Source organism: Apis dorsata, unplaced genomic scaffold (assembly GCF_000469605.1).
Source record: "Apis dorsata unplaced genomic scaffold, Apis dorsata 1.3 scaffold_32, whole genome shotgun sequence".
Classification (NCBI taxonomy): domain Eukaryota; kingdom Metazoa; phylum Arthropoda; class Insecta; order Hymenoptera; family Apidae; genus Apis; species Apis dorsata.
Genome location: NW_006263334.1, coordinates 1201026 through 1215811, shown reverse-complemented (window position 1 = coordinate 1215811; position 14786 = coordinate 1201026). Strand labels below are relative to the sequence as shown.

General features: G+C 36.3%; 1 protein-coding gene across 1 annotated transcript in view; it reads right to left on the bottom strand.

The window, feature by feature from the left end:
- Positions 1-12669, bottom strand: part of LOC102677316 (laminin subunit alpha-1) — a 155899-nt gene extending 143230 nt beyond the window's left edge. Inside the window, exon 1 of the mRNA XM_031512032.1 lies at positions 11673-12669. Within this exon, the coding sequence (XP_031367892.1) occupies positions 11673-11793 (121 nt within the window). The 5' untranslated portion in view covers positions 11794-12669. The remainder of the gene's footprint in view (positions 1-11672) is intronic.
- Positions 12670-14786: the final 2117 nt, after the last annotated feature.

The following is a 14786-nucleotide window of genomic DNA, read 5'->3' as shown; positions in this document are numbered from 1 at the left end:
TATTGGTAATTATTCATCGTAAGTGACGACTTCTTTTATAGATTCTTTGTAGATTTGATTTACAACTGTTTTCTGAAACTTAATTGATTATTAACGATAAATTCTTACTTTATTTAATTACAATGCCAATGAAATTATACAATTGTTTGCGCCTCGATCAAATTGTAACTTCTAGAGGACAAAACTGATATATTAAGAAAGACTTCCCTTGAACGCGTTACCTTTCACTTGAACCGGAAATGGAAGCACTTTACCGCGATCAAAACTGATCTAACAGCAACGTAACTGAACGTAAGTAACACAGTTCGGCCGAAGCAATAATGCAGCAATTACCATATTTCTTCATCCCCCTCCTATCAAACGTTAATTTCATCCAGCTACGTGATTTCACTTCAAGATCAACGCGTATTTTTAACTTCCTGCCAATCTAGCACGATCTCTCATATAATAGCCCAATGCATGTTTGAACCAGCGTTGAAAACTTGCTTGCCACGCGCCTCGACAAAAACGTTAAAAGTTTCTCGAATTAAAAATCCTCCTCTCCATTACCGGTACCCGTAAAATTAAAAATAACGGAAAGGAAGAAACTTTCACAAATAATATTTCTCGTGGCAACGTGTTAAGAGCCGAAAAAGAGAGAGAGAGAGAGAGAGAGAGAAATCTACGAGACGCATTTCTGCGGAGCACTTAAAATCTTATTTCCAGCTACCGGTTTCATCACAGTATCAAACAAATTCATTATTCCCAAAGCTAGTTTCTTGTCAACCTACGGTAACGCACAATCTTTCCAACAATATAATAATTCTACTCGCACTTAAACTTAAAACTTGCCTCGGCTCGAAAAACATTAAAATTTCTGAAATTAAAAACCCTCGTCTCCATTTACTCAAATCGTAAAATTAAAAATAATGGAATTGGGAAAAAAACTTTCACAAATGATATTTCTCGTGTTGAGAGCTCGAAAAAGAAAGAAAAAAAGAAAAAGAATTTTTTATCAGACTCATCATTGTCAAGTCACGATTCAGATCCCTGTCAGAACCACGATAACAGATCCGCAACGTTCCTTGCGTATTCAACGTTACAACGAAACTCGGTTCAGCTCGAGAAATACCAAATGTTCCATCACTATAATCCAGAAAAAATTTTACTCGGTCACAGGATCGAAGAAAAACCGAAAGAAAAGGAGCGCTTAAAATCCTATTTACCTCGTGTTATCGGTTCACAGTATCGGACACAGGATGTTCACCTGGTAAACAGATTCCTCTAAAAAGCTACAGATAAAACAGATAAAAGCGCGGGAGGAGGTTCGCGGTTTCGAAGATAGATAAGGTAAGGCAAGGTGAGAGATAAACGTATGCACGGCACTGGGGATCTCGTACCGTGGATCGGTATAAATAGCTTCTACTTACGGGGGCCCGGATTTTGCCGGCTTAATGCGACATTGCGATCGGTGACAGTCGCCGGACGAAGCTGTCCACTTCAACCGCCATGAATCACGGCCATTACTATTCCGACTTTAAACCATAAATAATAAAGAGGAGAGTGGGGCCTCGTGATTTCCACCACCACCGTCGGGTTTCGAGATGTCTCGATCACGGCCACCCTACCGAGAAACTAACCGTTTCTAATTTTCCACGAACTCTTCCAGCGCCGTCTAACCGCTCTTCTCTGCTTTTTTTGGAGGGGAGGGGGAGCGCTATTGCGGGACTCGCGGAAATTGCTTGCTTTTTCAATCCGTTTCTATCCGTGGGAGGAAATTGGTCTCGGCGAGGAAAGATCACCGGACTTAAAGGGGATAAATTTGGAATTTAGATGGAGACGATTGAACGTTTCTTGGTGGATAATTTTAGAGCGGGGCAAATGCGTTTCTGGAGGAAATGATTAAAGCAGAATGCCGGTTATTCCATGATTTTATAATATAACGTTATAAGAGTTTAACGATTTACATTATTTGAGTTTCGAAATATAAATATAAATTATTAGTAAAAGTTTCTTTTACCAAGTATGTATTTTTTTTGTGTACTTTGAATATAATTGAAAGTTGTTTAATATTTGGTTGTTTCATCAACTTTTGACAAATTTGATTCTTATTATCCGAAAGGATTTTCCAATTAATTCAAATAATTAAAACAGAATGCCAATTCCAAAATTTTGAACGTTTAAACATTGTTCCATAATACGTACATTTTAATTCTGAAATAGTATTTATTTCTTTGTTTTATTAAATATTTATATTCGAAAGTTGTTTCATTTGACTCTTGTCGATTATCCAAAAGGATCTATTTTCCAATTAAATACTTTATCGTAAATGCACAGAGTGCAATTTCAAAACGATATTTTGATGTTATTAATTTTTTTCCAGATAGAATCCTGGACACGTGCAATAAAAAGAAAGATTAATGATCTTCGCGTATCCTCCAACTATAAAAAAAAAAAAAAAAACGAATAAGAATACGTATTCAACTCTAAATCTCTAAAAAATTATTAAATATCGAGACAAACGTTAACATAAAAGTGTACAGTTCCTAACGCGGAAAGGGGAAGGCGACAAGATACGATGGGGAAAAGAATTTCTCGATGGGGGAGGGGGAAAATGTCGGCGTGAAAATTAATCTCAATTTGAAAACGGCACGCTCGAGAGCGGCGATATAAGAGCATAAATCTGACGTTTATAAACGACACTTTAATGATATCTCGACCGCGATCAGGGTGGCAAGGTGTGGAATGGATGTCGTCCGGCAAATAAATCTTCGTGACGTAGAACAATGAACCGCTATCCGATCGACTTAAAATAGTAATTACACCAACGCAACGTTATTATCCCCGTAGGGGAACGAGCGAGATGTCCAACATATCGTTCCAACAGATCTCATTAACAGCCTCTGGATACGCGAAACGAGCGATCTATCGATCCGATCCGCGTGGGTATAGCGATTTAATAGGCAAAAGTATCCGATCTCGCGATGGGAAAGCGGAGGCGGAGGGCGAATAAAAGCGCCGGATGGAGGAAGAGATCGAATCTTTCCCTTCCTTCCTCCGCGGTTCCGCAGGATGACGACGAAAAACCAACGAAAAAGCCAACGAAAAAACCGCGTCAAACGGATAAAGCGAGATTCAGAGCGATGGACGGAACGAGGAATCTTTCGATTGATCCTGGGATTATTCGATCGTGGTAGACTCTTTGTTTGGCAGAGTTTTTATAAATATCGTTAGAGTTAGAGAGTTGTAAGCCTCGAATCGACGAGAGTGTGACGAATCAGGGAAATCTGGAAGGGTCGAAATTTGGCATTTCGTAAAAATGAAGGAATAGAAAGTTTTTAAGTGGCGAGAGTGTGACGAATTCGAGGAAATGTTGGAATTGTTGGAATAAGCGTGTGTAATAGGATAATTGGATATTTTATGTATTGTTTTATGCCAGGCATTCGTTCGTGTCGGGATTCTAAAAAAAAGGATGTAAGAGTAGCCTAAGAAATTTTATGCGTGTTTATCTTTATAAATCGATCGAATCGCGAGACGAAATTCCATTAATTTCGAGTTGTTGAATCGAGAAAAATGAAGACGTAGCAACCGTAAAGAGGGATTACAGTGCCACGAGCCATAGGGTGGCGAATCTCATAAATCATACGGGCATCAGACGTAACGAAATACCGTGAAGACCGGGTCAAACTCGTTTCACAACGATTCGTTAGAAACAAACGTGTCAAAAAATTAAAAAAAAATAATAATAATCTCTAAATAAGTTGTTCGTTCGATCGATCCTACGCGCGGTTTAATATTATCCAATATTTCTGCTTCGATAAGTTTTCGAGTATACGAATCATATGAACTTTCAACGCGTGTCGCTTAATTTTAATTCTTCTCGATTACGAGAACCGGTTATTAATTAATTTATGAATAAGATATTTAATTAAAACGACACGATTATGGCGTCGATATATATATAGTAACATTTGTTCAAAGAACATTTTTCAAGTCGAATTATTATGATACTTTTGTGCATCTACATAATATTTTGCGATATTTTTATTCGTTCTTTTTTTACCGTTATACGTGTTTCAATTTTAAAATGTGAAATTAAAACAAGATTACACTTGTTGTTGCGGGATTTTCGCGATTCCTCCTGCTTAGTGTCTTCTATCAGACCGTTCAACTTCTTATCTCCTTGATAAGAAGAAAAACTAGTAACTTAATTAACTAACTGTAAGATTGAACTGAATAAATTAAATTCGTATGTAAATAAAACAAAAATCGCTATCTTATCGTAATTTTTGCATTATAAAAACCGAGTTTCAAAATACCGAGTTAATTCCAATCCTATCAGAATATAATTGAATTTAATATTGCACAATATATTTCACCTTTGACATTTTTAAAAAAAAAAAAAGAGATTATTCTCGAAAATCAATCATTTTTATTTTGAAATTAAGAAAATTGAATTAAATGTAATCATTTCTCGCAAATTATAACTTTTCTTTTTTCTTTTTTTAAAATTATTATCTATTGTGAGTTATGAGCGAGAAGTATAAATTTACCAACATTCAGCTTCAAATTTTCTCCTCAGTTTCATGTCTCTTGTGCGTAACAAAAGCTAAACAAGAACAAAAGGAAACAAAATAATCAAGACAATCATCACTGTTGGCTTTCTAGGTTTCACACTTTGCCAACATAATTCACTCGGTGAAGTGACATTAAACTCGTTTCGCGACCCGCTTCTTCGAATCTTCTCTCATTTGCATAAAGAGCAACGATCGATCGACTCGATCTTAATCATCGTGATTATTATTCTCGAGAAAAGATACAATTACCCGATCGAAAATTCGATTTACGCGAATGCTTGAATCGATATGAAAAAGAAGCATGGAAGAAAGTTAATTTTATTGCAAGCGTGGGCGTGTCCTCGCCGTGTTTATAACAAACGTGATTCAGTGGTCGATTGCATCGAAAAGCAATCTCGTCGAACATTGTCCGTGAAACTTGTTCTTTTCATCAAGAAGTCGTATGTCGTATAGAGGAATAGCGCGTTACAACACGAAGTTTCTCTCTTACATTACATTGTCTCTATAATAAACGTTTGATTGATCGAGAAGATTTCTGAAAAAAAAAAAAAAAAGAGAGATTCTTAAAATTGTAAATTGAATAAATCAAGATATATTTTAAAAAAAAAAAACGACCTCACAACATTGGAATTTTTGGAAGCCAGCTATACACTTTCTCCAAAAAGGAAGTTTACACTCTGTTTTCAACTCCAACAGGGAGCCTGTTTACGTAAACCCATCGTATACTTAGGCCACTGTGACGGTAAATTTACAATTCCCAACTCGGCTGTTCGATGCACTTCCCTCCCCCTCGTTTCAAACCTTGGCAACCTCTTCGAATTTAACGTTTGAACGGACGAAGAAAATTTAAACTCGCTAAAATTTAAGAAAAAGGAAGGGAAAAAACAACAACCATAATTAATCGCGATTAACTTTGATGACATTTCCGAAGAAGAGAAGAACGTCCCTTTCGAGACATCCGACGAGAAGAATTTCTTTTGACAGATTCTTGCCTAGCGGTGTTCTATGAAATATTTCAATTCGTTCTGCGTAAAGAAAGCAGGATGGCAGCAGGTATAACGCGGCCCCTGCAGTAGCAAGCGCGTGCAAATAATGATGAGAAGAACAGTTGCGTGTAAACCGGTGGCAAAGTTGCTTCCGTATAAACGGCAGCAACTGCTGCGGGATATGGCAGTTTCGCGCAAATATTAAGTACAGAAAATCCGTGGTTTCGTGAGATGAAAATGCACGAGGATCGCATCACGACTTGGGCGCACAAGCGTTACGACTTGTGTTTGATCTTGTATTAACGTATACATTCCTTTTCGTATTTTATTTCCAAGGATAACGTTGAACAAATATAATCCCCTTGAGAAATTTTCCACTTAAAATCTCTCTCGAGAATGAGATACAGAATCCATGTAGAAATAAACGAATATAATTTCTGTCTCTGGGAAGGGACGAAACAACAGTTATGACAACAGTTATGGCCATAGCAGAGTTGGTGTTCTTGCCTTGCAATTTGTGCAATCGACCAATAACCAATAATAATAAGGAACTACGTCCTGAAAAATAAAGAACGAAGCGTAAGCTAAACATTTCTTCGGCTCAAAGTTTCTAAAGGATATCAAATTGTTCCAAGAAATATAATCTTTGATCCGAAGGAATTTGCTTAACGACCGAATAATCGATGCGACTTTGAAGAAAAGAAAGAAGAGAGAGAGAGAGAGAGACGAAATAAAGGATGAAGGAAAGGTCCACCATGGAAAGGTCGTCCGACAAACTTGTCCAAATCAATTTCATACGTGTCAATTATGAATAACCGTTCGAAGCGGAAGAATGACGCAACTCCCCTTTTCGAGACCTTCGTAACGGGGATTTAACTCGAAGAAACTCTTCCCGTCTAGAAAAGAAATCTCGAGTTATTACTGATACGATCCTAGATAAATCGAGAGATCGAGAAAAGAAAAAAACGGAAAAAAAAACCCATCCTTTCCCTCCTCCTCGAATAGAGGAACATATTTCGACAAATAACGCTCGCCGTTGGAAGGTGGATTGGATCGGGATGTTGGAGGGTCTAAGGGCAAAGGTTCAAGGCGATCGCCCTTGTCACGGTCGAGCCACGGTATTCCCTTAAATACACGGGGAAAGGGCACGAGTTTCTCCATGAACCCTCGAGCACTCCGGCCACGTACGTACACGCCGGCAGTGTTACTTTGCATGGGCAGCGCGACGGCATTTAAACAAGAAGAAAACGAGGACGATACGCAGGACGACGAGAATGAAATTATTTCGAGCGAGGCCCGCCACGCTTCGAGAAAGAAACGAGGATTACGCGAGGATTCACCGCTTTTATGGGCGAATGTTTTAATGCCAGTTAAAATGCGACGGCCGTAATTCCGTAGTATCTTTCTAGTAGATGGAGAATGAGCGCGACGAGGGGCCGATAATCTTTTGAAATATAATCTTCTAAGCCGATCGTTTGACGAACCGGCATCGCGTCTTCTTTCATATCAGGATTTCATCTCGCGAATGGAAATCGGGTTGAATAAGAAATAAACCGAGTTTGAAGCGATAAATTTCGTTTCTTGGGATATCGAATCTCTTGCTTCGAAAATTCTTTGTTGTGCAACGAGGGGAAACATTTTTTTCTGTCCGAAATTATAATCTTCCACTTCCTTTCCATTCCTATATCCTTTTCCTCCGAACGATCAAGTATAAATCGTGGAAAAATATGAAAGAGTGCACACAACGAGCTCCCATTCAATCCTTTTATCCTTCTATCAGTTTACCCGTATCGTAGGCAATGTTTCAATATATTTATCGAACACTTTTCAAGGAATATAAGCGCATTATATTAAAAGTATCGCGGAATAAATGCAAATATAATAATAATAACAATTAAGTAACGCCAATATGTATGTATACAAGATTGACGTTTTATAGAACGGATCGAGATAGAATATAATCGTTTGAAAAATAATAAAAAAAAAACTCGCGGCTCCGGCTGTGTCTTGGTCGAAGATCGAGATATCGAGAACGCTATCTAAACGACGTTTCTCAGAGAGGGATCGTTAATTTAATTAATTTCGACGAAATGATGAAATTTAATCGTTCGTTCCGGCGAATCGATGTAAACGCTCGTTTTATTCGCGAGACAGTTTCAGATCGGGAGAGAAGCTTGTTGTCTTTCTCTGTTATCTACCAAACGTCGAAGAGGATCGATGATTTTACCCAAGTTTGAAATTCGTTTCGCTCCAAGCGGATTTCCTTTCTTTTTAATCGATTAACTTTCCGATTGATTTACTCCGAAACTGATAAAGATTTGATCTAACAAGCAAGCAATTACATCAAATAATTAGATTTGAATCGATAAATAAGAAAATTACGAGCCACCTTGTGGATATCGTAATGACAATGTTGAACAATACGAGCGTAATAAAACGAAGAGAACCGCGATGATATACGATGCGATGCCATTAACCTACTTCCAAGCGCGTTAATACGTTTATTTTGTCCGTAATTAAGACTTTCTTTCTTTTCCCTCTCTTTCCTTCTCCGATTAAAAACAAAAGCAAAATTTTCGTCAAAGAAAAATTATCGTATCGCGTGATTAATAATTTATTAGTTACGGGAAAAACAAATTAGAGCGATGACGCAAGGTTATAAGGCTAATAGTCTTATTTTCGTCGATAAGAAACATCTCGATAACCTCACTTGTTACAAATGTTACTAATAGAATATTAATTGGGCAATGATGAAATCACTTATGAATCTAATTCTGGAATATTATTAAGTAATCTCGCTTCAATATTGTATTCCATTTAATCGATAATCCATTAATAACCAAAATTTACCAATTTTATTCCTATCCAATCCAATTAACATCGAGAGAAGGGGGAGGGGGGAAAGAGAAAAATCGAAGATCGTATTCCATTAAACCGATCGCATCGTACGTCTCTCGACCACTTTTTTTTACTTTCCACGAAGAAGAATCTCGTTACCTCGCACCTCCTCGCGTGAATAATAATGGTAATGGCAATGATAATAACAATAATAATAACAACACGACGAAAGATATGCAATTACGGTCTTACACACGATGGGCCCGTGGTTAGGCATTAATGTCGGGTGTAAAGAGAAACGATCGGCCCGATTAGAGAAACAGGAAGCGATACATGGGCGGGCCGACGAGTGTCGGCTCGATCTCTCGATATCTCTAAGATCCGATCTCTCGGCCGCTGTATGCATACGATCGATCGATCTCGACTCGACCCCTCGACTCGGCGAATGTTAATTATCGAGCGTTATTCTTATTTATTATCGATTGTTACGCGCTTGTATCTCGCCTGTTCATTCAAACTGTTGCTTTCGAGATTTCGAGAAGAGAACGAATAGAAACGGAGAATTTAATCGATACAAATTTCATACAGATGATTCTCATTTTTCGATATTTCTTCAAATTTTCTAATTATTAAGCTATAATTTATTACGCGTTTGATTTATTATATATATATATCTGAAGAGAAAACATTACATAAATTTAAGGATTGATAGGAAAATAGTACAAGAGGAGCACAAGTCTGACGAATAAGATATTTACAAGATTTGGATCGTATTTTACGATTTCATTGGACATAACAGGATCGTAATTTGATTAGAATTACTCGTGTACAGGTTAGTTTTATGAACATCGAATTATTACGCGTTTCTCGTGTTTATCGCTTTATGAAGTAACATTAATTACCAGTTTCTATCTGAGCCATTAAAATTGCAATTCTCGATCAAGTTCCCTGGGTAAAACGAAAAAGAAAGTGATTCTTAGAAACGAGAGTTTTATTTGGTCGACAATGATGTACATAGTTTTAATATTTACGTGTAATGCACGTGTAATCTCGTTTTTTTTCTTTTTTTTTAATCAACGTTCTCATTGTCGTCCAACGTTTCTGTTATTCGATTTTTCTTGTATCACCGCCGATCAGACCGAGCATCAACGTGAAAAATGATCGATAAACTTCGTCTTCGATCATTTTAAGTGTCGCGCGAAGGATGCGTTCGTGTAAGCATCCGATTCGATGCTTTAACGCTAAATATAAAGCGAAGAGCTGGGAGGTGCGGAATATCCTGACACTTAATATTTTTGGAGCAGACGCGTGTTTTACGAGGTCGTTCTGATTCGTCTAAATTTTCACTCATATTTTAAAAAGACCACACCGCGAGCATTCTTCCACCAACCGTTGATTTCTAAACTAGAAATACTCGAGGTAGCTATTGTACATATATATATATATATATATAACCGGTTATCACGAAAGATAACGTTAAAAATTTATAGTAAAATTTATAAGAAGAGTAAAATTTTAGAGGAAAAAAAATTTTGAAAATATATTTTTTTTTTCCGCTAGTTAATCCATCTCGAGCGTGTTTCGAGCGTAAATCGATTCTGAAAAAAGAAAGACCGCCTTCTACGTTTTTAGCCTAATTCGGTCTAGAGATTCGGTATACCGATATACCTTGAAATCTGGACCCTTAAAAAAAGGAACTACGAGGGAGCTTCGTTCGAACGAGGCAGATGTTCGTGGAGAGGAGACGTTGAAGGCTTCAATTAAAGGGGAAAGCTGCGGAAGTTATTACGGATATTACACAGAAACGGTACATGTTTAGAAGATTAAAGATTTCATGGAATTGATTACCTCTACAATAGAAGGAAAAAAAAAAAAGGAAAAAAATTAAAATTATTAGTGAAAGAACAAAAATTTGTAAAATTTAAATATTCTAAAATGTTGAACTACGCGTAGAATCGAAATTGAAATTGAATTTTAAAAAAATTCCACGATTTACAAACGTACTTCGTCAAGCGTTCTCCGTGTATAAATTTAGATAGATAAATAAAGAGTAAGTTTTAAAATATATTTCTCTGTAGAAATAACAGCAGGAATCGAATAAAAGCCTACACACATGTGCGCTTCGGGAAATAGCACGTAAAACTGTCGCGTCGGCTATAAAAAATTACACTTTCGCGTAACGAGACGCACGCATGAGTTGAAAGGAACGAGCGCAAATACGTTTCGAAGGAGCGATTTTGCTCCGCACCAATAAAAACCTTCTATCTTGATCTGTTCGAGTGGCGTTGCACTCTTGGAATCTGCATAACATCTGAGACATTACGAATAAACGGCAATCCGTTCATGTGCATTATGCCTTACGTGTTATGCAAATCTCCGTTATGCAAATAACTTCGAGTCACGTCATTGGTCTATATAGCAATCTGCCGAAAACGTACTAGATTGAGTGATAAGTTCGTTCACCTTTTGCCGGTATATGTACTTTGAACATTTTTACTAGAAATAGTTGTTTATGATATTTGCAGTAGGCAAACATACTAAACGAGATATTACCAGAATCTCAAGTAGCTAGTAAATTTCAATTTGCTCATGTACATTTGAAGAGAGTGGAAATCATAAATAAATAACGCGTAATATTTAACTTTTGCAAGATATACATGAATATCAAGATTTATAATAAGGTGGACCACCTAACGCGATTATTTCAAATGTATGTAAAATTTCTCAAAGTAATAAGGTTATATTTTATCGTTATCGAATGAAATTAATGATACCAATTTAAAGCTACTTCGTTCTGAAAATTAAATTCGGCGAGAATGAGAATAATATCGACGTTATTGCAAACATTAATAATAATAATAAAAAGATACAAGTTAAAAAGAATAATTTTTGTATCATAATTTATGTATTGCACACAGAATTGCAAAATATATTTCGATATTCGATAAGAGTGGTAATGGAATTTCGAATTGTTGTCGATATCGAATAAAATGATAAATAATTATGAGAATATATAATATATAATTATATAGATTTACAAATTCTTTTGTAAATTTTGTTAACAAGATGAGGTTTAAATACAAATTTATCTATACGATATTATTTATATAATATTCTGATAAATAACAATTTACTGACATATTATTATTAATATAACGTTTGCAATTTAATTACGAACAATTCAATATATTCTAAGGTTAAACGTTAGTTAGATCGCCAGTGTGTCGTTTACTCGATTCCAGGAAAGTAGAAAAAATAAAAATAAAAATATAACACAAGCGAAAAGACTCACCGTGCCTCGTGTTGTGTCTAAATCCACGAGCAGCATGCGTGACATTCAGATTCCACAGGAGCAACAAGAGAAAGAAGAAGCTTCGTAACATTAAAGAAGAGCGATGCATTCGAACAGCCATGATTCACGAGAATATTCGCAATTCGCGATATCGACGAACAAAGACAACCATTCACGCACACGCGAGTCATAAATCAAAAAGAAAGCAGCGAAATTCTTAACTAGTCTTCGCCGTTGGACGAATCGTGGGTCACAACGACACTCGACATTCGTTACGACAATCGTCACGAATCATTCGCACTTTTATCCTCGTGTCTTGTTTCCATCGACACGCGAATATCATTTCCGATCGCATGGGTCGATCACTCGCGAGCTCGAATCGTTCGAATCGACGTTCATTTTTCGCGTTTAACACGTAATCGAAATATTCGAACGCGATCACACACCGCGAAGAAAAGTCTCGCGACGCCAGACACCGAGAATAATCGATCGATAGATTCGATTATCGAAATACGCCGGGTTCTCGAAGTAGTGGTAACGAAGTCGTTTCGCGCGTCGTAACACGAGGGAATATTGACGTAATGAAATCGAAAAACACAGATACGTTCAGCATTTATCGAACTGACACATCATTCGCGAAACTTTCAACAATCGTCGATACACCGAAGAATTCGTTTTTCCACGTGACGGCGTTCACTTGTTGCACCGTGACAGGTTAAGGTACTTCTTTATCTCTCTCTCCCGCCATTTCCGAAACTGTGCTTTTCACTCGTAGGTAAAGATGGTATTCCGCGTGTGCTTCTGTGAATCTTTTCTGTAATTATTTTCTGTGCGGTAAATAGTCCAATGTACATGCACGCGCGAACGTATATACGAAACAGATCCCTTTGAGTGACGGTTATGTCTACGAAATCGTTCGAAAAGGAAAGAAGGACGTACGACAAGAAACACGAACCGTGTGAGCGCCGCGAGCGAACTGAACCGAAGTGTTGAGCTACCACCGAGACAACTCATCCCCCCACCCTTCACCTTCGTGGCTTCTATCGTGGTTACGTTACTCTAAGTTTTGAAAAATATTTTGATTGAAAGATTACGATGGATTATAATTTCGTCGAATTTTCTCCTCTCCTCACATCAGGTAACTTGTAATATTTATTAAACTTTTAAAACGATGTTCTCTATGTTCCTTTTACGGATTATTTTCTTTGTATAATTTTATGAATATAATTTTTTTTTTCGCTTACTGATAATTATACGAAAATTATATAATAACGTTATTTTGAGAATGTATTGGTCAAGTAAATTTAATTTTAAAACTATAATTATGTACTATAGTTTTATTAAAGATATAAAAAAATTATATTTGGATACAAAAAATCATTTTTTTCTATTTTTTATCTTTTTTTTATTGGAATAGTAAATAAAATTTTGTTGTAATTATTATCGATTTTTAAAAATCTTTTACATTATTAATATTGCATAATATTTATACACGTAAATTTATCTTACGAATATTTATTATATTAATATTATTAATATTATTAAAGTAAAAATAAGATTCACGCTGATAATAATAATATTATGTTTCTCCATAATTTTACTTTATTCGAGGTATCGATTTCACCAAATATAGTGTTAAAATACCATTAAAAGATATTTGCAGTGGCAAATATCCAGTTCCAATGTATAAGATATCAGATTTACCTTTATCCGATATAGGTATCTTACCGGCTATCGCCTGCAGGCATTGCCCTTATAATTCGTGATTTCTAAAAGGGACTTGGAATTTATACATTGTTATCTACGATCAATACACGTTTACCTTCCCATATTCACGATAGTTTTGTAATTACAAATTTTTCCTCTTACTTTGAAATATTACCGATATAATTCTCATCGAGAACATAAATAATAGTCCATGGAAATTTCCAATGGAAAATCAATTTTACGCACGGAATATATTGAATATTGAACAGTCTATAATCAGGAATATGAATTTCAGCAAAAGATTCTTCTATCTTTCTTGTATTTTTTTCCTCATTTTCTTAGAAACATGATTTTATTCCATTTTAAGAATAATCGAGTTTAGTAAACATCAAATCAATCATACTAATCATCAACTAAAATGGAACAAAATCTCTTCAAACATTTCTTTGAAGTACTTACTCTGTTGACTCGCATCCATATCTCTCTTGCTTGTTATTGCATCCTACCTCAAAGGATTAACTGACCAACGTGGATAGGGAAGGGAAAATATTAAATAGTCAGGTTTAGATTTTTAAGCATTTTTTTACTAAAGAAACATATTTCAATAACGAACACACACGGACAAATCAGTGGTCGAACTAAACCATACAAGATTAGGTACTTCTCTATTTCTTCTTTGCCTCTAGAAGGTTACAATGCTTTGGTTATCTTTTTTTTTTTTTTTTTTTTTTTTTTTTTTTTTTTTTTTTTTTTTTAGGTATATAGGATAGTTATGGATATAATTAGTGTTCTTTCTTGTATTCTTTTTTTTTTTTTCATTTTTTTTCCTCTTTTTTTTAGCACTGAAATTACCAAGCGGCTCAAAGTTTTTCCCAGTTCGCTCTTAAATCGCCTTCTCGGCTGCTCGATCGCGTGATCGATCTGACACGTATAGTACTACTATCGTTATACAATAATTGCTATGAACTATCGACTCGCCTCGACGAAATTCCGATCGCAATCACGCGTATCAAGGAGCCATCTCTATTGCTTTCGCATATTAAATTTAAACGTACGATGCGCCCACTCCAATTTCCATATCCTCTTATTACAACGACGTTACACCAAAAAATTCACACGTTTCGAGAAAGCGACGAACGAACCCTTGCCCTTCTTTCTCCGGAGGCAAGAGGTTTCATTCTTGATTCTCCCCCCCGGATCGAGGGGATGCTCGATTCAGCGATTGACAAAATAATATGAAAAATGCGAGTGTCGCATCACTCTCATCGCAGTTTCGGTTCGTCTACCGGTTTAATTTATCGTTACACGTGATACGCGCAGACAGATATTGATATGGCATTTAGATATCGTTGCAACACGCACGTACTTAGAAACTACAAACGGTACAACATCCGATGATCGCGCGTG